The sequence below is a fragment of the Tinamus guttatus genome, unplaced genomic scaffold (genome assembly GCF_059628265.1).
Source record: "Tinamus guttatus ecotype Peru unplaced genomic scaffold, ASM5962826v1 Tinamus_guttatus_pri_ptg000397l, whole genome shotgun sequence".
Classification (NCBI taxonomy): domain Eukaryota; kingdom Metazoa; phylum Chordata; class Aves; order Tinamiformes; family Tinamidae; genus Tinamus; species Tinamus guttatus.
The window spans coordinates 103,139-125,516 of record NW_028288931.1 but is presented as its reverse complement, the minus strand read 5'-3'; the positions used below and the strand labels follow the sequence as shown (position 1 = coordinate 125,516).

The window sequence follows — 22,378 nt, the reverse complement described above, 5'->3', positions numbered from 1 at the left end:
AAAAAATATTCCCTGACTTCTTAACCTTGGATAGGACGCAGGAGGGAAGTCTAACACATACCCTCAGCCCACTGCTTACGGGGCCAGCATCTACACCAAAAGCAGTGTCCTCAGCCTCCCGACTGGCTTCTCAGCAGAAACACCAGCAAGTCAAGCCACATCTATGCTCACATGCAAGTTCCAGTGTGCTCAATGGGATTTAAACCTTTCTGCCTTACTAGAAACCTAAGTAAATGTAGTCTCTGAGCGTATTACACATGCAAGCACTTTCATGACTGGGGCTCTCTGCCGGTCAGACGCTCTTCTCTCCTCCCTCCTGCAGCCTGTCCTGTGTTTCCTCCTGGGAAGCAGAGAACTCCTTTATTCAGGACTGTTTTCCATGGTACTGATCTCACAAGCTGTTTCACAGTGAGGTTAAATTGCCTTCTCAGATACGGAGGCCTCCCAACACACCCTCCACCGATCAAAGATAGCATCCTCCTGACACAACATCTACATATCTCCCTCCCTCTACCTCTATTTTTTCAATATTTTGGCAAAGGTCCCGGTCCCCAGAGTGAGAGCATCTGCCTGTCAAGGAAATTACATATGCTAAGGTGGCTCTTTTCCACGGCTTCCCTGCAAACCTTACCTGGGAGATTTAACCACTTTGAGGAGTCTCACTGCTTTCCTTTCTTTACCCTCTGAATTGACACTTTGGGATCAGCTGTTAAATCTGCTGGCCCAGAGCCACAATCTGCTGTGTCAGTTTTTAAGATAACACGTTTCTCCTGCTGCTTCCCCAGTTGCCAACTGCTTTTCAGTTCGAGAAACAGAAGATCCAGGGTACTCTCGAAGTTCCAGTGACACCACATCCTGCGCCATTTCCTACCTGACGTCTTTCTAATCCAGGCTGGCTTTAATACAAAAAGATCCCAAAGTGCTTCACAAGTGACCACCTAATGATATAAAAACACTCCGAGATCTCCCTATCCTCATTTTACAGACAAGGAAAATTGAGGAGCTGCCAGGTTAAAAACTGCACAGGAAAATAAAACAGGCAAACAAACAAACGAGACCCAAATATACTCATTTATGGCTCCAGTCCTTAACCACAGGGTTATGCTTCCTATTTTGCCACATGTAACACTTGTGGTTTTGCTCACATTCTGCTCTCGCTCCAGAGCATTCAGAGCTACAAAACAAGCGGTGAGAGGCACAGTCTACTGAATCACAAAGCTGCTGTGTTATTTTAAGAGAGGGGATACTTCAGCCCAGCTGTAAATTCTATTAAAGCACATTCACAGCTGCAAATCTTATTAAAGCATAGAGGCAAAAAAAAAAAAAAAGTCCAAGCACTTTAAATATTCTTTTAAAAAGCACTGAAAAAAGCCTAGCAGGAATGTGCCAAAAAATCTCACATCAAAAGGCTTTAAAAAGCCTGTTCCTGTCAGGATGCAGCACCCTTTGTCACAGAGAGCAGCTAAGTCTACAAAAAGCTGCAACCCACAAGCCTTATTTTGTCAGAGAACATGGTGTAACATGGAGCTGGAATATCTCTACACCAAAAGCCCCAAGAAGCACTGCTTAAAAAAAGCATTTAAAGAATGCACACACACACACAAAAGACATAAAAAGGCAGAATTGAGTTAAAAATATATCTGCAGGAAAAGATGTAAAATCTTAATATTAAAGGTATAAATCTCTCGATGTTCTGCGTTTCCACCTATCCTTTTACTCAGAGATTATCAGTTCTTTCGTGCTCACTCTACATTAGAAAAAGGCCGCATACGCGAGCGAAGTGGATGCTGGATAAACTGTCATGTAAGAGCAATAAAAAGCCTGTAATTGTGCAGTAGGGACCGGCTGCCACCCGAGGGCAGCAGGCACTTGCTGCAAAGGTATTTCCTCCCTCGTCAGGGCAATCGGTTCCTGGTTATGCTGCTGCAAACAGAGCAATGGTTTCAGCATTGCTTGGCATTGCTGCAGTTTGCCGTTTGATTAAAGAGATGCTCAAAACACATCTGAGAAATTGTTCTAACCAGCTCTCCAGAGAGAAAAGAGTGAATTCCAGAAATCCTATTGGTTTAGCACTGTTTCCACTGCTCCAGCAGCCTGGCTTCGCTGCGGAAACCAGGCCACTTTCACTCTTGCCCGGTTTTGGCTGCTGCTCTGCAGGCAGAAATCGCGATATGGTTTCAAAATGGACCTGAACGGAACAGGGTTGAGAAATGTGAACGTTTTTAGAGCAAGCACCGCGACGGAGCCCACATGCAAGCGGCTCCAAAAGAGTCTTTCTCTATTTTTCTCTGTGCTTTAACATCTGCTTAACTGCTGTGCCAGACAAAACTGCAACAAGAAATGCCCGCTGCAAAGTGCGCTTAGGTGCCCGCAGGAGCTTTTGGCAAGAGAGATGCTAGGCACAGACAACTCGCTTTCTCTGGTATTTATTTCTGACAGCTAAAACATTTGAAACACTCAGTAAGAACATTTTCATGGTTGGATACAATTATCACGTGTATGTTTAATAACGGACTAATATTTGTAGCCGCATGGAACCAATGGGCACACGAAGCATGAAAGGGCTCAAGCCCGAGGCAGGTGGGATCGAGAGCGTCCATTAAAGCTGCTCTTAGCTGCTCGCAAGCGGCCTGACGGGCGTGCGCCGCTGTTCCCCAGCACGCGGAGCTGCTCAGCCCACGAAATCGAATCTTTCCAGGGCGTTTGTTGTTAGCCAGATCTTTCCAAAGGGTTGGCTGGAGTATCCAGCACTGCCCTGGGGAGGGGAGGGGAGACGCAGCCCCTCCTCGTCCTTGCCCAGTTTAGCTGTTTTCTAAGTGTCAAGAGGAAATACTCTGGGTGAATCCCACCCCAGGGAGGATGGATGCGGTCGATCCCCACCATTTTTTGCTCTTGCTGCTGAATCTTCCACCAGGAAGGGGGAAAATTGTAGTGGGATCTTTAGCGAGGAGGGGGGTGGGGGCAGGATGGACAAGGGATCCCCAAATGCCCATGGGCCCCTCATGGGTCTCCCTGGGCCCCTCACGCCGTCCCCCAGCGCCGGGTCAGGGGGAGTCTCTGCAGCCTGAGGCACCTGAAGCTGCTTCGAGCCCCCGGGGGATGCAGCCCCCGCGGCGAGGGGGTCTCTCCCAAAGGGGGATGCGCAGGCTCTGGGGCGGGGGGAGAGGGCTGCTCCCCACACAGGGGTCCTGGCGGTGCCTATGACCCCCTTCAAAGGGGCCATGAGGTGGCTCCGGGCATCAGGAGCATGTGGAGCCTGGGGGGGCACGGAGGGTGCTGGGATCACCCCGAGCCCCCCGGGCGGTCCCGGAGGGAAGGGGCGGGTCTGAGCGCGGCCCCCCGCCCCCAGCGCGGCCCCTCCCCCACCTGAGCGCCCCGCTCCCGCGCCGGCTCCATCCCGCCGCCACCGCCCACTTCTGGGCCCGCCCCTTCCGGCGCTGCCGGGCGTCACGTGGCGGGACGGGGGTGTGTGCGGCGACATCTTTTTTGAGGGCGGGCTGGGGTGGGAGCTGCCCCTAAGCAGGGCGGCTCGGGGCTCCCGACGGGAATGGGGCGAAAGCGCCGGGGAGACCGGGAGCGGCTCCCGTCTTTGCTGGTGAAAGGGAGTCTTTTGTGGCCGATTTTTATTTTAAACCTCCTTTTCCTCAACCGTGGGGAAAAGAGCCAAGGAGTCTCTCAGCCTCCTCCTGCCCTGCTGAATTGCCGAGGGTTGGGAAGGGGGAGCAGGGAAGGCTGAGTCCTTCTGGGGGAGAGCCCTGGGGAGCAACGCTGCGTGTCAGCCATTCCCCTGGGAAGAGCCTCAGGGAATGTCACCCTTGGCGCCAGTCTTGGAGTGCGCGAGGGAGCCGCATCCCTCTTGCGTCCATCTGGGGACGCTGGCTCTGGAGGCAGCCGCAGCTCCTCAGACGTGGTGCCACCTTGCCGGGGTGGCCTCGCCAATGGGCGATCCTGGCTCTGAGGTGCCGTCACAGGTGAAATCCAGGGACTGAAATCAAATTTCCTCTGCACAGCGCCAGCAAAATACAAAATAAGCATCAGTAAAAAGAAAGTAGAAGACAAAGCAAGACGGCGGTGAGTCTTGCTGTGATGCTACAGGCATCTTGGGCCTGGGTTGGGGATGTCTCTCCTGCCCACCTTGAGAGCCTCAAACCCCATTGGCTGCCATGGCCGCAGCAGGATTCCCAGTAGAGCACAACACAATTCCTGGGATACAGGTACACTCCTTGGAAAGCAGTGTGCCCAGCAGTAGCCTGAGGTTCCCGTGATGCAGGAGTCAAGACTGGCAGAGCCCGGCTGTAAACACCGGTCCAAGGTTGGGAGGTTCCCTTCTCCTGCCCTCGTCCCAGGTGAGAGGTGACTTCCCACCCAGCTGGTGGGTCCCTGCAGTGCAGTGCAGCCAAGAGGCAAACTTAGCTTCTACGTTCAATCTCCCTGAGGTTAAGGCAGCAATCTGCACTCTGCCCTTTGCTGTATAAGAAAAGAAGGCAGCCAAAAAATCTCCCATTTGCCCTGTTCTTGCTCACAAGCCGGGGGGGCTGAGCACCTGCGTCAGTAGGGACACTGGCAGGGTGGATCCGAGCACGGGAGTTGGAGCAGAGGGCACGAGCCAGGCTCTCAGCTCTCTCTTCCCATGTGTTTTATCTGACCCTGTCGCCAAACGTGGCCCAGAAGGAGGAAGGGGCAGCCCAGGCGGCTCCGTTGCCAAGAGGTGCGTGCCAATTTATGTACGTGTGTGGATGCTGATCTGCTGGGCCGCTGGTCCTCGGGGCTGGCGTTCTGCCGCACGCACGTGAAGGCTGTGCCGTGTGTGCGGAAGCGCGTTTGATGTTGAGCTGCCTGTTGAAGCAGCAGCCGCACGCCGTGCAGGAGAGCTTGCTGTCGCCACGGGCTGTGGGGCCCCGGCTCCTCTGCCGCACCCGCTCCCTTCTTCTTGTGGGTGATGAAGCGGTGGCGGCTGAGGGAGACCTGTGAGGTGAAGCAGAGGCCGCACTCACGGCGCTGGTGGGAGCGCTTATCTGTCCGGTGCTGCGGGATGTGCACCTAGAAGTCAGCCGAGCTGCTGGCGACAGAGCCGCACCTGCGGCAGTGGAAAGGGACCTTGCGGTCGCCCTTGGGCATTTTCGACAGTGGGCTGGTGCTGTCGGGCTCCTTGTTGCATGAGTTGCCCTCGTCAGAGGACAGCTTCCACTTACAGCTGGACGCCTCTGGAAAAGATTGGAAAAAGCTGAATCCCAGCAGCTCCTGGCATGCCGGCATGGCAGAACCCCAGACTGCTCTGGAGCTTCCCAACATGCTCCTGACGATGTTTCTTACTCTGAGAAAAGGCTGAACGGGGCAACTTCCCTGGTCCCCTGGGGCTGCCGATGTCCCTTGTGTTAGACCCTTTGCTCCTTGCAGCCTGGGGACAGCACTGGGGCCACCCTGAGAAAACAACGCAAGTTTTGTATCTTTGTCCAGCTCACAGCCACATTGATCCAGCCAAACTGGACTGATCAAGCAAGACTGATCATGCCCAACTGCCCTGGAAGAGCTCAGCAAGGCATGCTGGACAGAGCCTGTTTTCATTCAGCGGGAGGGAGCCATCGGTTCCAGACACTGCAGTGTAGATGCAGGCAACAGTAAACCCGGATTAGGGCTCATGGAGACGCCTTCCCAGTGAGCACCCCAAGCACCTGTGAGGCTTGTACCTGCATGGTGCCTGTCCCTATCCGGGGGATAATGACCTCCTGGCTCTTCATCTGGTCGGTCACCTTGATCTTGTGCTGCACCTGGATGTGTTTCTTCAGGATAAGCCGGACGCTGAAGATCGTCTTGCCTTCTGTGCAGTACCTGCAGTGCCCAAGTGGCAAGGCAGTGAAGCAACACTCAGCAAGGACACTCTGGCATCCTAACCCCTAAATCCCAGTGCTCGTGTCCTTCCCTACAGATATAAAGCCCTTCTTCCCCTGCCTCCCTTCTCTCCTGTTCTAAAGTTAAATCCCTCCTTGCAGACAGGACCCAGGTATTCTGCCCTCCCTGTTGGACTTCAACCATCCACAGCTTTACCCCTGGCAGCTTGATGGAGGGTAAGCAAAGTCACTCCTAAAAAACAAGCCTCCCTTTTCCCAGGCAAACCCCAGAGGTGGCACAGGTAACAGGAGGGATAGATGCTCTTGATCCCTTCATGATTCACTTGCACATGTCTTCAGAGGCTGGGAATGAAGCAGAACGAATCACACAATCGGCACGGGAACTTCTTCACTGACTGCAAGAAAGAGGCCGGTGGGTACTGAGCAAGCAGCCAAGAATGCAGGGGATGGGAGCGATCCTGGCAGAGCGCAGTGATCCCGGCGCAGGAGCCCCTGGGACTATGCAGGAGGGCCAGGATCGGCCCCAGAACCGGGGTGGGAGGGCGAGGTGGGGCTGGCGCTGGGCATGTGGGACCGCCCCGGCCTGGCCCAATTATGGGGCACTAATTACAGCTGTGCTGGGATAATTGCAGCGTGCGCTGCAGAGGGTAGGGCGCAGCCCCTCGTTGACCTGTGTCACCAGCAGGATTCAGCTCTGTGGGTACCCACTGGGGCCAGGCACAGCCCGCGGCAGCAGTCTCTGGCATGGCCATCCTGGTGGCCCTTCCTTTAGTGCCTGATGCCTCCCAGTTTCCTTCTCCTCCCTTAACAGCCGTCCGCGGCTGGCCCTGCCGCACTGCAGTCCCTCCATGCTGGCTGGCTGCACAGGCAGGTGCGAGGCCTGAGCCGCCACTGAGGTTCTGCCACCGGGCTCAGCCGGGTGAGTCGTGTGGGGTGCGGGAGTGAAGTCTGCAGGTGGGAGGGCCAGGGCTGGCGCAGAGGAAGGAGCTCTGTGGCGACACGGGACTCTGCCTGCTGGGCTCAGCTCCTGTCAGTCCCCTTTTGTCTGCCGTGTGTGCATCCCTGTTTGTCTGCTGTTGGCACCATCTGCTCCAGCATGGCCATGGGCAAGATCTGGGGGGTGCTTGGCCCCTTGCTCCATGTTCCAGTGAGGTGTCCAGGGCTCCTGGCTGGAGCATCTGCCCAGCTCCCTCTCCAAGCCCCAGTGGCTCCAGGGCCCCGGGTCCTCACAGCAGGAGAGCAGCCGCCTCGAGGACCGGGTGCACTCGCTTTGCAGTGAGCTCATAATTAACTCATTGATTTTTCCATGAGAGAGACAGGGGCTGTTCCCAGCACCCGCAGGATGGGGTGGCTGTTGTGATCGATAGCTGCTCCGCACCTTACGTAACCCATTGACTCAGCCGCACAGGCACCCTGCTGCAGCTGGGCATCGTCAGCAGCAGCAGAGCACCAGGGCCAGCCTGCTTCCCAGCTCTGTGCCCCTGCTCCTGCCTGGCACAACAATGCGGCGCCTGTCCCAGCAGCGCCAAGCTGCCTTCAGCCCTGTCAATCCCTTGTGTCCCAGGATTTCCTCCTTTGCTCATTTCTCCGGCTGCGGCTGGCAGTGGCGCTAGGGCGGGCACGTCCCCGCAGCAGTCCGGCACATCTTGCCGCACTGCCCCACCGCCTGGCGGCCCCAGGCTTGCTGGCCACGCCACCCACTGCCGTCTCGTGAGTCACGGCAGTTCTGTGGGAGAAGAACGTGCTTCTGAGAGCAGGGCTGAGACTGCAGGGAACCTGCTTGCAGGAAGGTCGGATCACCAGGAATCTCCTGGGCCGGGTGACACGAGCCCAGCGTGAACCCTGGTGCCTCCATGCACCCTGCTCCTGGCACTGCGTAGCTGCCTGCCGCCCAAGGGCACTCCACAGTGTGTTGTGTCTGTTGAGAGACAGTTTCATGTCTCCACTCTGCTTGCAGAGCCACCGCCGCTGCCTGCCCCCAGTTGTCGCCGTATGTCCCGGCTGTGCCTGGCACCCAGGGCTGCACCAGCACCATTCCGTGCCACTTGTGGTGACTAAGGCTCATGTGGCCAGCAGGAGGGTGGCGCTGGGGATGGCCAGGGCCTCTAGCTGCCGCACTGGGGCTCCGGGACAGGAAATCGATGTGTCTTGGGGGTGAGCTGAATTGGTATAACTGAACAGGGCTGAGCACAGGCCGCAGCAGCATTCAGTGCCAGGGCTGCCAGCAGCAAGGACAGCGGGTGAGTGGGGAGGGCAGGGAGCATCTCCACTGGCACTGGGACTTTCCCGGTGACTGGAGCATCTTAATATGCTGGGAGCGGGAAGAGTGGGTGCAAGCGAGGAAGCCGAAGTGGGAGAAGAAGCTGCAGAGAGGGTGAGCTCAGGGCTATGGGGTGGTGTGGGCAGGAAGAGGCAGACACTGGGTCACGGAGCATCATTTGGAGGAAGGAGATACGGGGCACAGTGCGGGGCCGAGCATCCTGCGGCCGAGTGCTCCCACCGCTGAACATCCCGGGGCTGAGCACGCCCGGAGCCGGCCACCCCCAGGACCGCGCACTCCGGGGGCCGCCGCCGCTGCGGGCCGTGCCGGGGCGGGCCGCGCCGCGTCCTCCCGGCGGGCAGGGCCGGGCCGGGCCGGGCCGGGCCTGGCCGGGGGGAGCGGGGCGGCGCGTGCGGCGCTCGGCGCCTCCCCGCCGCGCCATGGAGAGCAGCCGCGCGGGGCCGCAGCCGCAGGGTGAGGCGCCGGCGCCGGGGGTCGGGGGCCCGGCGGGGCGGGGGGGCTCCGGAGCGGCGGCGCCGGGGGGAGCGGGCGGCGGGGGTCGGGGCAGCTGCGGGGGTCCCGCTCCGCAGACAAAGCCGGGGCGGCCTCGCCGCCTCCTTCCCTCGCCGTCTCCTTCCCTCCTCGCCTCCATTTTGGCAGGGGGAAGGAGCCGGCGCCGCCGGGACCCCCGCAAGGGCATCGTGAGCCCCGGCCGGGAGGCGCCGGCTCCTCCCGCCCGGCCCGGGCTCGGCCCGCCCGGTGCCGCCCGCCGGAGCGGCCGCGCGCGAGCAAAGGGGGTCCGGGCTCTGCAGAGCGCGGGGCGGGTTGCGGCTGCCTCCCGGGTGGAGGCCGCCCGCGGTGCCGTGGTGGGTGCAGGAGCAGGAGCTGCTGCCTGCGGTGTCGCTGGCACTGTCCCCAGCCTGGGCTCACGGGCTGCATCCCCCACTGCTCTGGGCTCCCCCAGCGCGGGGCTTGTTCTGTGTCCCAGCCCCACCAGTGGCCGCGGGTGCCTCTGGCCTCCTCGAGAGCGGCATTGTCCCAGGCTGAGCTCAGGCAGGGCCGCATCCCGCATGACGATCCCGGCTCGCTCTGCCTCCGCTGCAGCAGGACGCTCTCCGGCATGGTGGTGGCGCGTCCAGGCCGGGCTGTGACTAAGCAGCGCTTTGTGGCAGGGCCACGAGCGTGGTGGCGGGAGGAAGGCAAAGGCAGCTCCCCTCCCCCCGGTGAGAATGCCGCTGGGCTCCGGCCGCGCGGGAGGACGGATGCGGCTGCTGCAGGGATCACGGGCCGCAGCATGGCCAGAGGAGGGGCCGCCCGGCTCCCTGCGAGTGCCGAGCAGCCCTGCTGAGCTCGCGGACATGTTGTCTGCATGTCCCAGGTTCCTCTCATGCTCCTGTCTCCCCTCGCTCAGTGCAGGGCCCTGCTTGGCAGCGCGGGAAGGCAGAATGTGGGCACGGCAGTGTGGGTAGGTGGACGGCTCCTGCTTTCCAGTGGGAAGTTGCCCGCTTGGACACATCCCTCATCCTTTGCGCAGGGCTGTGCGGGAGGCCGAGAAAGCCTGGCCCTGCTGTGTCTTGCGCTCACAGGCCCTTAGGGCTGTTCTGTCCTAGCCCTTGGTGGGTCCCAGCCTTCACTCCAGAGCTCCAGCCCCGCAGGAGAGGGAGCTCAGAGAGGAGCAGCTCGGCCCCACGGCTCCCTGCAAAGTGGGGCGAGGAGCAGCGCAGGGCCCACATGCCAGCCTCTCCTTAGGGTGCTCCAACCCTCGCCCTGCCCGGGGCCGCGCATGCACTCAGGAGCAGGTGAAACCACCCGCCGTGGCTCCAGTGCCAGTGCTCGGGAGCTGCCCGAACAATGTGATGCGACGCACAGGGTCACGATGTGCCAGTCCCGTGGTGCCTTGTCCAAAATAGCACAGCACGCACCTGCCGCGGGGCTCTGAGTGGGGATGGGTGCGGAGCAGGGCCCGGCAGAAGCACGGGCGGACACCAGGTAGGTGCCAGCATCCCAGCTGTGCGCTCGGGATCTGCTCTCCAGAGGGGCCCAGTGCGCTCTGCCAAGAATCTCCCTCTTGGGTGCTTTTCCTGAGTGTGGTGTCATGGCTGCTCTGGGGACGGTGGTGGCCACATGGGTCGCCTCGAGGACGGTCTGGGCAAAGGATGGGCAGGTGCTGGAGCCTGCACTGTGTCCAGTGCCTGGGGACGTGGCTGCTTCAGGTCCAGGGCGAATGGAAAGTTTGTGGAGGAGGTGACAGTGACCAAGTGCGGCTCAGGTTCGCTCTGCTCTCTCTGGGTATTTTAAATACTGGGAAGGACCTTGGCTCCAGCCCTGCTCTGGCCATGAGATCTCATGTCCCACATTCCCCCTGCCGCTCGCTGGCTCATCAGCCTGGGCCAGGCAGGAAGCTGGGTGCTGGGCAGTAGGAAGCAGCTCTGGGAAGCGTTGGGGAAGCTCTTGGGGCTGCCTTTGGGGTGTCCCCTGCAAGCTCCGTCCCATCCTGGTGCTCCAGCTTCGCCCTGCTCCAGCTGCAGCTGTGGCCCCAGAACATGCCTAACTCCCCGTCCCTGGCACTCGGTTCCATCCCATCCCAATGGAATCCCAGAGGAGCAGTTCTGGGCTGCACAGTGCCTGCAGCAGGCGTGGGTGCAGCAGTGCATGGGGACATGGGACATGCACAGTTGCAGCAGTGCACAGGGATGTGGCATATCGGGGGGATGTGAGGTCAGTGCGCTGCCTCTCCTGCCCTCCCCTCGTGGGAAGCTCCAGGCAGGATCGGCTCTGGACGCTTAATGAAGGCTGCGTCCCTGCTGATGGCAAGTGTCCCCGCGGGCAGCCGATGTGCTCTCGCTTCACAGCACTGGGGCTCTGCCTTGCTGAGCATCCTGCCATGCGCCGGCCACACTCCCACGGCGTGGACTCCCTAACGGCCACGTGCCTGGAGCCAAGACCCTGGCACAGGGATGCAGGGGGTTGAGGACCCCATGCTGAGCCCAGCAGGGACCCCATCCTTGGACTGCAACAGGCGCTCACGCAGTCCCCACCCAGCATGGCTCCACTGCTTCTGGGATGGGAGCGTCACTCCAGCCCTGCTCCAGGTCCAGATGTGCCCAATGCAGGGGAGCGGTGCCCACACCTCTTCCCAGACCGGGGGAGCTAATCCCCTCCGGAATGCCCGGCCCACGGTGAGGGGACGCCCTGGCCTGGGCATGCAGGCCGCATTAGGTTTCAGGACAGCTGCCACGCTGCGGCGGCGACAGGGACAGGTGGCGGCAGGGCTGGGCCAGGCGCTGGGGTTTGGCTGTGCCCACTGCCCTGCCCTGGGTGCCAGCAGGACGGGATGGATCCCGCACCCGCAGCCTCATGGCGCCGGGGCAGGAGGAGCTCTAGGGCACCAGTGCCTAATGCTGCTGGGGGATGAGCCACCTCCTCGCGGCCCGGGGCCACCGCCAGCCCCGCTTTGCATGTGTCAGGGTCTGCAGTGAGGCCGAGCCAGCTCCCCACTGTGCAGGGGACGCCCACGGGGGCTCGCGCTCCTCTGCCGCCTGGCGCCGGCCGTGTTTGCACAGCCCATGCTTCACCTCCACACACGTCGGAGCGCTCAGCAAACACAGCCACGACGTCCCCTGTGGCGGCAGGAGCAGAGCCTGTGGGCATCGGTGTCCCTGGGCAGCGCTGCCCGGCATGTGGACACATAGGTGCATGGACACATGGGTGTTTGGACATATGCGTGGCACACGGGTGCTGGTTTTGCAGGGGCTGCTCGCTCGCCGAGCGGTGCCCATAGTCGCAGCATCACCGCGCATCGTGACGTGTTCCCTGGCAGTATGTGGGGAGCGACTCCATCATAGGGCTGAGCTGTGGGTCCCTGCCGAGTGCAAACTCTAGGGTGCTGCTGGGGAGCCCCCAGTCGGCGCAGGGGTGTGCTGGGAGGGCTGTTTTTCCGCAGCGGCTTCACATGCGCATTCCTGGGGCATGAGTTAATGGTTGTGCACAGGGCCCTGCACGGCGGCGCGGGGGGACGGGGCCAGCAGCGCTGACGTCAGCCCATGGGGCCCTCGCCCATCCTGCCGCCCGCCCCGGCAGCGCCGGCGGAAGCGGCTCCGTGTCCTGTGGCCGGGGGGACGGGAGGTGCGCGGATGCAGGCCGGGAGTGTGTGAGCTGCCGGCGGCAGGGAGCCGCAGCGGCGGGGGGAGAAGAAGGGCTGCTTTGTGTCCGTGTGTCTGTGGCGCCTGGCACCCCAGGCTCCCCCTGCCCGGGGACGCGGATCCAGGAGCATCACAGTGCTGCACCGTGGGCCAGGGCTGAGCGTCGAGCTGCGCCGTGGGCTGGGGAGGGCAGGGCCAGGGCTGCGCAGTTGGTGACCATGTGCTTTTCTCTCCGTGTGCAGGGCGGACCACGGCGCCCATGGCAGACAGCGCGCTCGGCCCCGGCTCGCTGCCTGCTGCGCCAGGGGGCTCCTGCCACCAGCCTGCCTCCCCGGCCGCATTGCCCCCCAGAGCACCTGTGTCACCCGTCCTGCCAGCCGCATTGCCCCCCGTCCTGCCCGTCCCGCCAGCCGCGTTGCCCGCTGGAGTGTCCGTGTCACCCGTCCCAAAGGCTGCGGCCTCCCCCAGTCACCCTGTCCCACCCACTGCTCCTCACACAGAGCCCGCTGCCCCACAGGCGGACTCTGCGGCCAGGACGTCACCGGCGCAGCCCAGCCCCCCCATCCCACCAGGCACAGCCCCTTCTGCAGATAGTCCCTCCTGCCACCCCCAGCCCCACCCCGGCACCCCATGTGCCCCCAAAGTAGAGCCTGTCCCTGGTGTCCCCCGTCCCACAGAGACACCATCCCATGGTGGGGATGGGGCCGCCCCTCCTGGCACCGCTGCGAGCCCCCCGGCTGCTGCTGCCGGCCCCTCCAAGGAGGTGCCCCCCCGTAGCGAGCGCAGCACCCCCCGTGCCAGCCCCCGGCCCAAGCAAGGTGGGTGCTGAGGGTCCCAGCTGGCCCTGTGGGACATCTGCATGGCCCTGTCCACAGTGAAAGCCGTGGCACAGCGCTCACGGGGCCTCGCTCTGCTCCACAGATGCCCAGAAATCCCAAGCGCGGCACAAGCAAGCCAAGGAGCGTCGTGAAGAGCGAGCCAAGTACCTGGGTGAGCAGGGAAGGCGCCAATGGGCGGGCAGTGCAGGGGCCCTGCGACGCCGCGACAAGGGAAAGTGCCGCAGGGCCTGGCCACTAAGGAGCTTGCCCAGGGTCTCTGGCAATCCCATTAGTGGCTGCAAGTGTCTGAGTGCACAGGGCGGCAGCGGCAACTGAGCCTGCAGCTCTGCCCCCTTAGTGCAGGCGTCCGCAGGGTCCATAGGTGCTCGGCCAGGTCCATAGGTGTCCTGTGGGTGCCCCAGCCTGTGCAATGCTGCCGGGTGCACGGGAGGCACATGGCCTCTCGTCCCAGGCCCCTCTCCCTGTCCCAGTGCTCTTTCTACCCTCATTTCCCCTTTGTTCTGGAGCCGATGGGGTTCCCGCGCTCCCTTTTGTCCTGGCCCGGACTCCTCCCTCGTCCGTGGCGGGCAGGCGCTGTGCCCAAGGAGCCCCGCACAGGGCCGGCCGGGTGCAGTGGGGCCGTGCGCGACGCCTCTGCCTGCGCTCCCTGCAGCTGCCAAGCGGGTGCTGTGGCTGGAGAAGGAGGAGAAGGCGAAGGTGCTGCGTGAGAAGCAGCTCGAGGAGCGCCGCAAGCGCCTGGAGGAGCAACGTCTGAAGGCGGAGAAGCGCCGCGCCGTCCTCGAGGAGCGCCAGCGGCAGAAGCTGGAGAAGAACAAGGTGGGCTGTGGGCAGCATGAGTGCTCAGTGGCAGAGGCTCCTCGCTGCGGCGGTCACGTTGGGCCCTGCGGCCTGTGCCCAGTTCCTGCCTTCACCACATCCCTCTCTCTGGGCAGGAGCGCTACGAGGCGGCGATCCAGCGATCGGCCAAGAAGACATGGGCAGAGATCCGGCAGCAGCGTTGGTCGTGGGCTGGGGCCCTTCACCATGGCTCGCCCGCGCACAAGGACGGTGAGTGCGGGGTATTGCGGTGTCCCCGATGCGCTGCCGTCGTGCCGGGTTGCGGGATCGCTGGCTGCACCGTGGCACTCAGGGTCTCTTGGCTGTTTTCATGGTGCCAAATTCATAGGGCTGGTGTGAGCGCAGGAGCGTTTGTGGGCGCTGATGGGACTCAGTCCCAGGAAGGTCCCATTCGGCTGCTGGCAATGCCGTGGGATGGCCCGGCTGCGCCACCCCGGTCTGTGCTGCTGTTGCGGAGCCATGTGTGGGTGCTGTTGTAGGCGCTGCAGTGCGGCCCTGGTCCCCTGTGCAGGGATGGATGCTCCTGGGTGCGTGTGGTGCTGTGGTGTCCAGCCTGGCAAGTCCGGCCCAGTCTGACTGCTCTCCTCGATAGTCTGCAAAGGTCCTTTCCAACCTTAGTGGTTCTGTGATTCTGCCATCCTCTGGGTTTTCCTGCGGCATCCGCAAGGATGGAAGCGCTACCAGCGTGGGGGCTGCCTGGAGCAGCTGTCGAGGTGCTGCTGAGCATTGGCATCTTCCCAGCGCTGCAAAGAGTTGGTGCAAGAGTAGTCCCATGTCTCTCTGTGCCCTCGCTGTCCTGGGCGCTGCCCACTCCAAGGGCTTTTCTGACCACTCCGCTCCCGGTGCCCCAGCACCATGTTGCATGACAGTCCCCGCACGAGCAATTACCCTTCCCAGCATGGGATTGGGTGCCGTGCACCACCCCCACATTGCCACCTCTGGCTCCTCTCTGGGTCTCCCGCAGAGCCTGCGTGCCGGGCAGAGCATGCTGCATGCCGCCCCATTCCTGCCCCGGTGCCCCCTCCTTAACACCCTTGTGTCTTTTCCCTCCTCCAGGTGCGAGCCGGTGCTCAGTGTCGGCCGTAAACCTCCCCAAACACGTGGACTCTATAATCAACAAGCGCCTCTCCAAATCCTCTGCCACCCTCTGGAACTCTCCCAGTAGAAGTAAGAGCCCTCGGCGTGTGCCGCCGCGCAGGGGGCCTCCCCAGAGCCAGGGCTCCCCACCCCATCCCCTTGCAGCCTGTGGAGAGAGGAGGAGCCATTGCCTATTTTTGCTCTTGCAGGCACAGGCGGGAGCACCGGATGCTCCCGCTGCAGAGCTGCCTGTGCCTGGGGCGGGAAGACGTGGAGAAGGCAGTGGGGGCTGCTGCCACCTGGGGCTGCGCCAGCGGGCTGGGGTGTGTGATGTTGCATGGGGGCTGCGACAGCCGGGGCTGCTCCGTGGGGCAGGTGCGACGCTGGCACCGCTGCATCCTGCCCGGTCCGATGCCTTTATAGGCCGGGCTGCAGGAGGAGGAGGTCATCAGAGGGGCCCTGCGTGGTGCCGTGCCGTGAGCGGCTCTGTGCCAGAGGCTGCGTCCCGGCGCTGCTGTTGTGTTTCTCGGTTGCCTGGTGATGGCGGCTTGCGCCGTCGTGTTCTGTCCTATCCTGTGGTATAAATAGCTGGAGCAGCTGCGGCTGCGGCGGGAGAGCACGGGGCGGCAGCAGCCAGCGCTGCAAGGGTGGGGGCAGCCCCGTCGCCCCCGCTGCCCAGCCTGGGGTACGTTATGATGAGGGCAGGGATGGTCCCTTGCGACCGTCTCTGCAAACTCTCTCCGCCTTCGCCATTGGCACCATGCAGTGGAGCCGATGGCCCTTGGTGGGGCACTGGCTCCCACAGCATCAGCATTGTGTGGAATGGCCGTGGTACTCGACGCTGCTCCGCGTCTGTAGAACCAGCATCGTGCGGCACAGCTGAGGTTCTCAGCAGGGCACCAGCTTCCAAGGTGCCGGCATCGTGCGGCACAGCTAGGGATTCCTGGTGCTGCACCATCTCCGTGGAGCTGGCGTTGTTCGGCATAGCTGGGAGCACCCGGTGCTGCACCGGTTCCTGCAGTACTGGCATCATGCAGCACAGTGCGGGGCTTCGAGGGGTCCTGGCTCCATGGTGCAGCAGCTTTGTGCAGCCCAGCCAGAGGTGCTGAGTGGTGCGTCAGCTCCTGTGGCACTGGCACTGGGCAGCTCTTGGTGGTTCCCTGTGGCATCCCTGGTGGCTCAGCGGCCCTGGCTGGGCTGCAAGTGGCAGGAGGCTCCTTGGTGCCAGGGGCTGCAGTCTCCACTGTTTGCCCCGCTTGTGGCAGCCCGTGCAGCCTTGTGGGTCATTGCCATGGCCGCGCCAGTGCCGTGCGCGGTGTGTCCCACCGGGGTCCCGTCTTGCTGGGTGTGATGAGGCTGGGAGTGCATGGGAAGTGTTAACCCGCCCCCGTCCCCTGCAGACCGCAGCCTGCAGCTGAGCCCTTGGGAGAGCAGCATTGTGGACCGGCTCATGACGCCCACCCTGTCGTTCCTGGCACGCAGCCGCAGCGCTGTGACACTGGCGGCCAACGGCAAGGAGCAGGGTGAGTGGGGATGAGCAACATGGGCCTGGTGGCAGGACATGATGGCGAGGGCCCCGAGGAGGCCTGTCCTGACTACCCACTCTGCCCGCAGTGCCCGTGTGCCCCCGCTCGGCCTCTGCCAGCCCCCTGGGCCCCTGCCACGGCCACCGCCTGCCGCACCGGTGCCGCGAGCGACGGAAGGGGGCGACTGGTAGCCCCGAGGCAGCTGTGCGGCGCCGGTCAGAGCCCTTGCCGGTGAGTGCAGCTTGCACGGGCTCCTCACAGCGTGCATGCCCCCCTCTCACCTGTGCCCCTTGCAGAAGAAGAAGGAGAAGAAGGAGAAGGAGTGGGAAAATGCCAAGGAGCGCGGCGCCCTGGCATGTGAGCGTGGCCCCAAGCGCCCCACAGGGTCTCCCCGGCTGCCACTCACGCATGGCAGGTAGGAGCCGTAACCCCAGCCCCCAGGGTGACCCCAGCTCCGATGATATCCCTATTTCTCCCCTGCTTCAGCAGCCCCAGCCCCCGGGACCGGCCTGCGTCTCCTGCTGCCCAGCCCAGCTCACCCGCCTCCCCCCGGCGGCCCCCGGCGCGCCGCGGCCCCCGGGCGCGGACCAGCCCACGGGAGCCCCCGCTGCTGGCCAAGGCCCATGAGAGGAAGGAGGAGGATGAGGAGAGGGGCACGGCCACGCCGGCAGCCCCTGAGCTTCCCGCAGCGCCTGCCGAGCCGGCTGCAGGTGAGTACTGCAGGAGGCAGCAGGGATGCAGTGGCCCCTGTGATGCTGCCACCAGCCCCGCTGATGTAGCCGCCGGCTCCACAGCCCCCAGCAGCCCTGCAGCCCCCAGCAGTGCCCCCAGCCCTGTGGGCACCCCTGGCCCCAGCGGCAGGCCCACAGCTGGCACCACGGACCGCGAGGAGGCAGCCCGGCTGCTGGCAGAGAAGCGGCGGCAGGCGCGGGAGCAGCGGGAGCGCGAGGAGCAGGACCGGCGCGAACGGGAGCAGCAGGAGAGGTGAGTGGTGGGCCCTGCAGACACGGGAGCCTGCGGAGCCGAGGCTGAGTGTCCCGCTCTGCAGGAGTCGGCGGGAGGAGGAGGTGCGGCGGGCGGCCGAGCAGCAGGAGCGCGCAGAAGCCCTTGCCCGCCGGCGCGAGGAGGAGCGGCGGCTACAGGAGGAGAGCGAGGCCCGCGAGAAGGCGCGAGCCGAGCAGGAGGAGCTCGAGCGGCTGCAGAGACAGGTCAGGGCGGCTAGAGAAGGCAACGGCACAGGGAGTGACTGGGACGCAGGAGGGAAGGCAGGGATGGAGGGAGAAGGCTGGAGGGAGGAGGGAGGCTAGGATGGAGGGAGGATGGCACAGAGGGAGGAAAGAAGGCAGAGGTGGAGGAGGGATGGCTAGGATGGCTGGGGAGGGAGAAGGAAGGCAGGGATGGAGGAGGAGGGCTGCAAGTAGGAAGGCCAGGATGAAGGCTGCAGGGAGGATGCGCTCGGTGGTCCCTCTGGGTGGGAGTGGCCCCTCAGCAGCCCCTCGGGGCAGGAATCCCATCTGGCCGCGCTCACACTGTGCCGCAGAAGGAGGAGGCCGAGGCCAGGGCGCGCGAGGAGGCCGAGCGGCAACGTCTGGAGCGGGAGAAGCACTTCCAGCGCGAGGAGCAGGAGCGGCAAGAGCGGAAGAAGGTGAGCGGGGAGGGGGGCACAAGGTGGTGCAGCACAGTCCTGGCGGCTCCCCCCAGCTGCCCACAATCTCCAATGTGCCCTGCAGCGCCTAGAGGAGATTATGAAGAGGACGCGCAAGTCGGATGTGGCGGATGCCAAGGTGAGTGAGCACGTGGCCGGGGGGGTGCAAAGACCCTGCCTGGCCCGGCCCTCACACAGGGTTCCCCTCTGCCCCGCAGAAGAAGGAGGACAAGAGGATGGTGAATGGGAAAGCTGCCGAGCAGGAGGAGATCAAAGGTATACGGTGGTGCCAGCCACCCACGCGCGAGCCCGACCCGCCGCCGCAGCTGACGTGGCTGCGCTCCCATCCGCAGGCCCCGAGAAACGCGCAGGGCCACTGGCCAAGGCTGAGGAGCTGCCCGAGTCGGAGGTGCCAGGAGCAGGGTCTCCGGGCACAGAGCCCAGGTGAGCGTGTGGGGCCGAGGCCAGTGGTGCCAACAGGGGCACCAGTGACTCCTGGCTCACGCCCTTGCCTGCAGCTCGGCCGGCCCAGAGGCGCCGGTGCTGCTGAACGGTGTGCAGACCTGCAAGCACGAGAACGGCTTTGCCGGCAGCGAGGGCGGCGCTGAGCCAGCGGGCGTGCAGGAGCGGGCGCACCACGGCCCCGGCACCATCATCCCCTTTGGTGACACCGAGCCCTTCCTCAAGAAGGCCGTGGTGAAACCCGCCCAGGTCACAGGTGAGCGCTGGGAGGGCCCTGCCAGGGTCTCCCCCCGCCGCCGCCCCGGCCCTGACGCGCTGCCTCCGCACGCGGAGGTGCTGTGAGCACCGCAGACCCCTCTGGAGGACAGCCCCGCCACACTGTGCTGCCGGCGCGGCCTGTGCCTACGTTCTCTCTTCATCCTGGTTTTTATTTCGTTTCGTTCTTTGTTTTTTAATATGCACCTTATGAGACTGACGCCCCGCCCAGCTACCTGCCAGAGCCACCCCAGACGTGTGCTGTAATAATGTAGTTATTTAACTTGCTGGGTACCATGTATGTGAATACTGTAAATAGTGTGGGCGGGCACGGGGCGTGGGCTGGGAGCTCCCCATGCCCCCATGACAGTGTTATGCACCTGGACAACATCTGCGTTAATAAAGTGGACACACCACAACGATCTTGTATTCTCGTGTCACAGAGCCCCAGGGGGACACAGGCCGCCATGGCGGGGGAAGGCCCTCCCGATCCCCCTCGCCACCAACGGAGCCTCTTCCCCCAGATCCCCATGAGAGGCTCAGCGCCCTGTACGTCCCCCCCGCTCAAGGGCCTCAGTGCCCCCTCCGAGCCTCCTAAAGGACGCAAAACCTCCCGCCTGCCATGGCCTCCCGCCCCATCCGTCGCGCGAGGGGCGGGAAAGGGAGAAGGCGGAAAAGACATTGCGGGCCCCCACGGTGCCTGCTGGGAGCTGTAGTCCCGCCAGCCCCCCTAGCACATAAGGACTACGGCGCCGGAAGACTGCAGTTCCCGGCATCCCCGCGGGCCGCCAGGCGGGCGGGCGGGCACCGGAAGTGCGCGAGGAGGTGGCGGAGGCTCCTGGCTGCTGCGGAGGCCGCGGGTGGCGCGGGCTGGTGAGTGCGGGTGCGCGCGGAGCGTCGCTGTCTCCGTCTCCGTCTCGCGCCCCTTCCCGCTCCCCCGAGGCTCCCCCGAGGCTCCCCGGCTCCCCGCGCGCCCGTCCGAGTGCAGTGGAGCCGCCCCGGGCCTTCTTTCTGCCGCACGGGCCTTAGCGCGGCCTATCCGAATCCCCCCCCACCCCGGGCCGCCACGTGCCGGGCGCGGCCGCAGCGCGGCGGGGCCGCCCTGGGCCGCGCTGCTTCCTCCGAGTTTTTCGCGGCTTCCCGTCGTCCCAGCGTCCGGCCTGGGTCTGCAGCCCCCACCCCGCTGCCGGTCCAGCCCCAGGGCGGCCCCGCGGGCCTCGGGTGCGGGTGGGATGGCGGTGGGCCCGGGCTACCCTCTCGGGCCTCCACTTCCGCCGTCAGCGAGGACCGGGAGCACCATTCCTTTGCGTTCCCCGGCCCTGTGGCCATTTTTTTTGCACACAAGTTTGCGGTTAAGCTCAACTCGTTCCGCAGGAGTGAAGAGCACGTGAGAGGTCCTGGACGGTGAGGCCTGGGCCGAGGCTAATGGACCTGGGCACATTTTAAAAATTGCCAGGTGACTTTTGGTCACTATATTTACCTCGTGGATTTCTCAGTGCATTTGCATGCCAGGAAATGGATGTGATGAGTTTAGTAGCAGCCTTGGAAGGCTCATGTTGAAGTCCACTCCTCTGTTGGAGCGTTCCATATGCTTGGAGTGTGTGGGATGTTGGTGGGTTTCTGCTTCCAAGGCAAGATGCCAGTGGTTAGAAAATATTGATGAGTTCTAGTGTCCTGAGACGTGTTTTCAAAACCTGTGCACTGTAAGACTGAGGACATATGGTCTGAAAATTGTAAGACTCTAAACATGAGAAGAATAGAGAGTTCTAGCATCTAAAGTGATAGTTGTGCTAGTACGTAGTTTTCTTTTAAGTTTGGGTTTCTACCTGTGGTATGGAGGAAAGAAGAATACTGCAGTCCGTAACAAGAATGTGGGAGGCCTGGTCATAGCTTTACTTGAAATCCTGCATTTCTGCATCTTTCTGCATTGACTCTTTGCCTCCTGTTTTTGACAGTTCAGGCTATTTGCTGCCTTTGGAAAGAGAGCAAGCTTGAGAAACATATGAGTGGATGGATGTTGGTACCTGCTGGTCTGGAGATGGAATCATAGCTATGGTGGGGAGGGGGCGGGGAAAGGGGTGAGATCTTATATATGTGTTTTCCTGCCAGTTTACACCAAAGAAAACTTCCCATGTAAGGAGGTGTCTATATCATGGTGCACCTTGTGCCTTCTTAAGGTGCTTGCTTCAGATAAGTCAGAGCAGCAATAAATCTGACTGCTGTGTAGCGTGTTCGTGGTTGCTGTGCATTGACAGTGGCAGTGCACGTTCCAAATCCTGTGCCCGTTTGGAGTTCCTTGTTTGTGGAAGTCGTGCCTGGCCTCCTGCCTTGTGCTGGGGAGTTTTGCAGCTGTTTGCTTTTCCTGCAAATTTCTGCAGCAGTGAAAAAGCAGCCTCTCCTGCTCTGTAGGGCTTCAGTAAGCACTGCCTTGAAAGAGATTTCAGCAAGTTCCTTTGTAAGCCGCATGTTGCTATTTTGAGTGTACTGAGATTTCAGAAGGCAGTCATGTGCATACGCCATGAACTTCGCTCCTGACACCGTTTAGACTAAAGCAGAATTTTGTAAGGTAAATTGTAAATTAGACATACATTCTGTTATTAACGTTGTGATAATACAACTTGGCTGTCTGCTGGTTTCTCCAGCTTATTTAAGTCAAGAAGCTTTGTAAATTCTATTTAAGAAAATCAGTAATTCAGGTTAAGCCAGGTCCGTGCTGTGTGAGTTCACTAGTTGTGTTTGGAGCATTTAGAAAAGCTTCTGAATGCTTCCTGTCAAGGTTAGTATTATTAGAAAACAAAAGCATTAAATATATAAAACACCATCATGTTAGAAAGGTGCCAAACCATGCCAGGCAGAATTTTCTACCTGCTTCCACCACAATCTGAGCTAGATAACTTGACTACAAAACAAATTTCTCTCTTAAGCCTGAGAATACTTTTGGTTTTAAAGCACTGGTGTTCCCTTTGTTGATGTACCATTTGCCCCCTGAAAGAATCGTGGAGTTTTGCCACAACCTTGATTTTTAGCTCACTTGGCTTTGTTTTTGCAAAGTGACAATTTGACCGCTCAGAGCTCAGGAATTGTTTAAGCAGTGGTGCAGCCTTTAACTTTTTTTTATTATTCTCTTTTCTGGAAAAATTTACACAGTGAGCTATGTTTAATAGCACAGTGTGCCAATTTAATAACATATGTTCTTAGGACCCTATGGTTTCTTCTGAATTATGGCAGCACAGAGGGTTGCTCTCTGTGGCAGGATCCTGCTGGTGGTTTATTCGCCCAGTGTCGCCCGTGGGCTCCGAAGAGGAGTGTCACTGAGGATTTCAGAAGCTGTTCAGGCTCCCAGGGCCCGGGGGAACTAATCTGCCCCCAGCTGCATAAGCAGCGGGGCGTAGACGTTGCCACTGCGCCTGCTGACCTGGTACTTAGCATATTTCCTACCTGAGCCCTGCTCTAGATTCTGTAGCGATATGTTTTCATTCAACAGGA

General features: G+C 61.7%; 2 protein-coding genes across 4 annotated transcripts in view; both read left to right on the top strand.

Moving 5' to 3' along the window:
* Nucleotides 1-6,197: 6,197 nt before the first annotated feature.
* MAP7D1 (MAP7 domain containing 1) lies at nt 6,198-20,300 on the top strand. Its single transcript, XM_088530960.1, is given in 21 exon segments — nt 6,198-6,261; nt 8,472-8,520; nt 8,522-8,583; nt 12,494-13,069; nt 13,173-13,241; nt 13,743-13,906; nt 14,023-14,137; nt 14,984-15,094; nt 16,405-16,527; nt 16,619-16,761; nt 16,827-16,945; nt 17,020-17,240; nt 17,310-17,514; nt 17,579-17,738; nt 18,071-18,175; nt 18,261-18,314; nt 18,394-18,451; nt 18,529-18,663; nt 18,708-18,893; nt 19,627-19,765; nt 20,174-20,300. Coding segments are annotated over 21 exon segments (2,985 nt in total).
* Nucleotides 19,696-22,378, top strand: part of THRAP3 (thyroid hormone receptor associated protein 3) — a 27,211-nt gene continuing 24,528 nt past the window's right edge. For all 3 annotated transcript variants that reach the window (XM_088531038.1, XM_088531036.1, XM_088531037.1), the window contains exon 1: nt 19,696-19,765. The gene's annotated coding sequence lies outside the window, so the exon portion shown is untranslated. The remainder of the gene's footprint in view (nt 19,766-22,378) is intronic.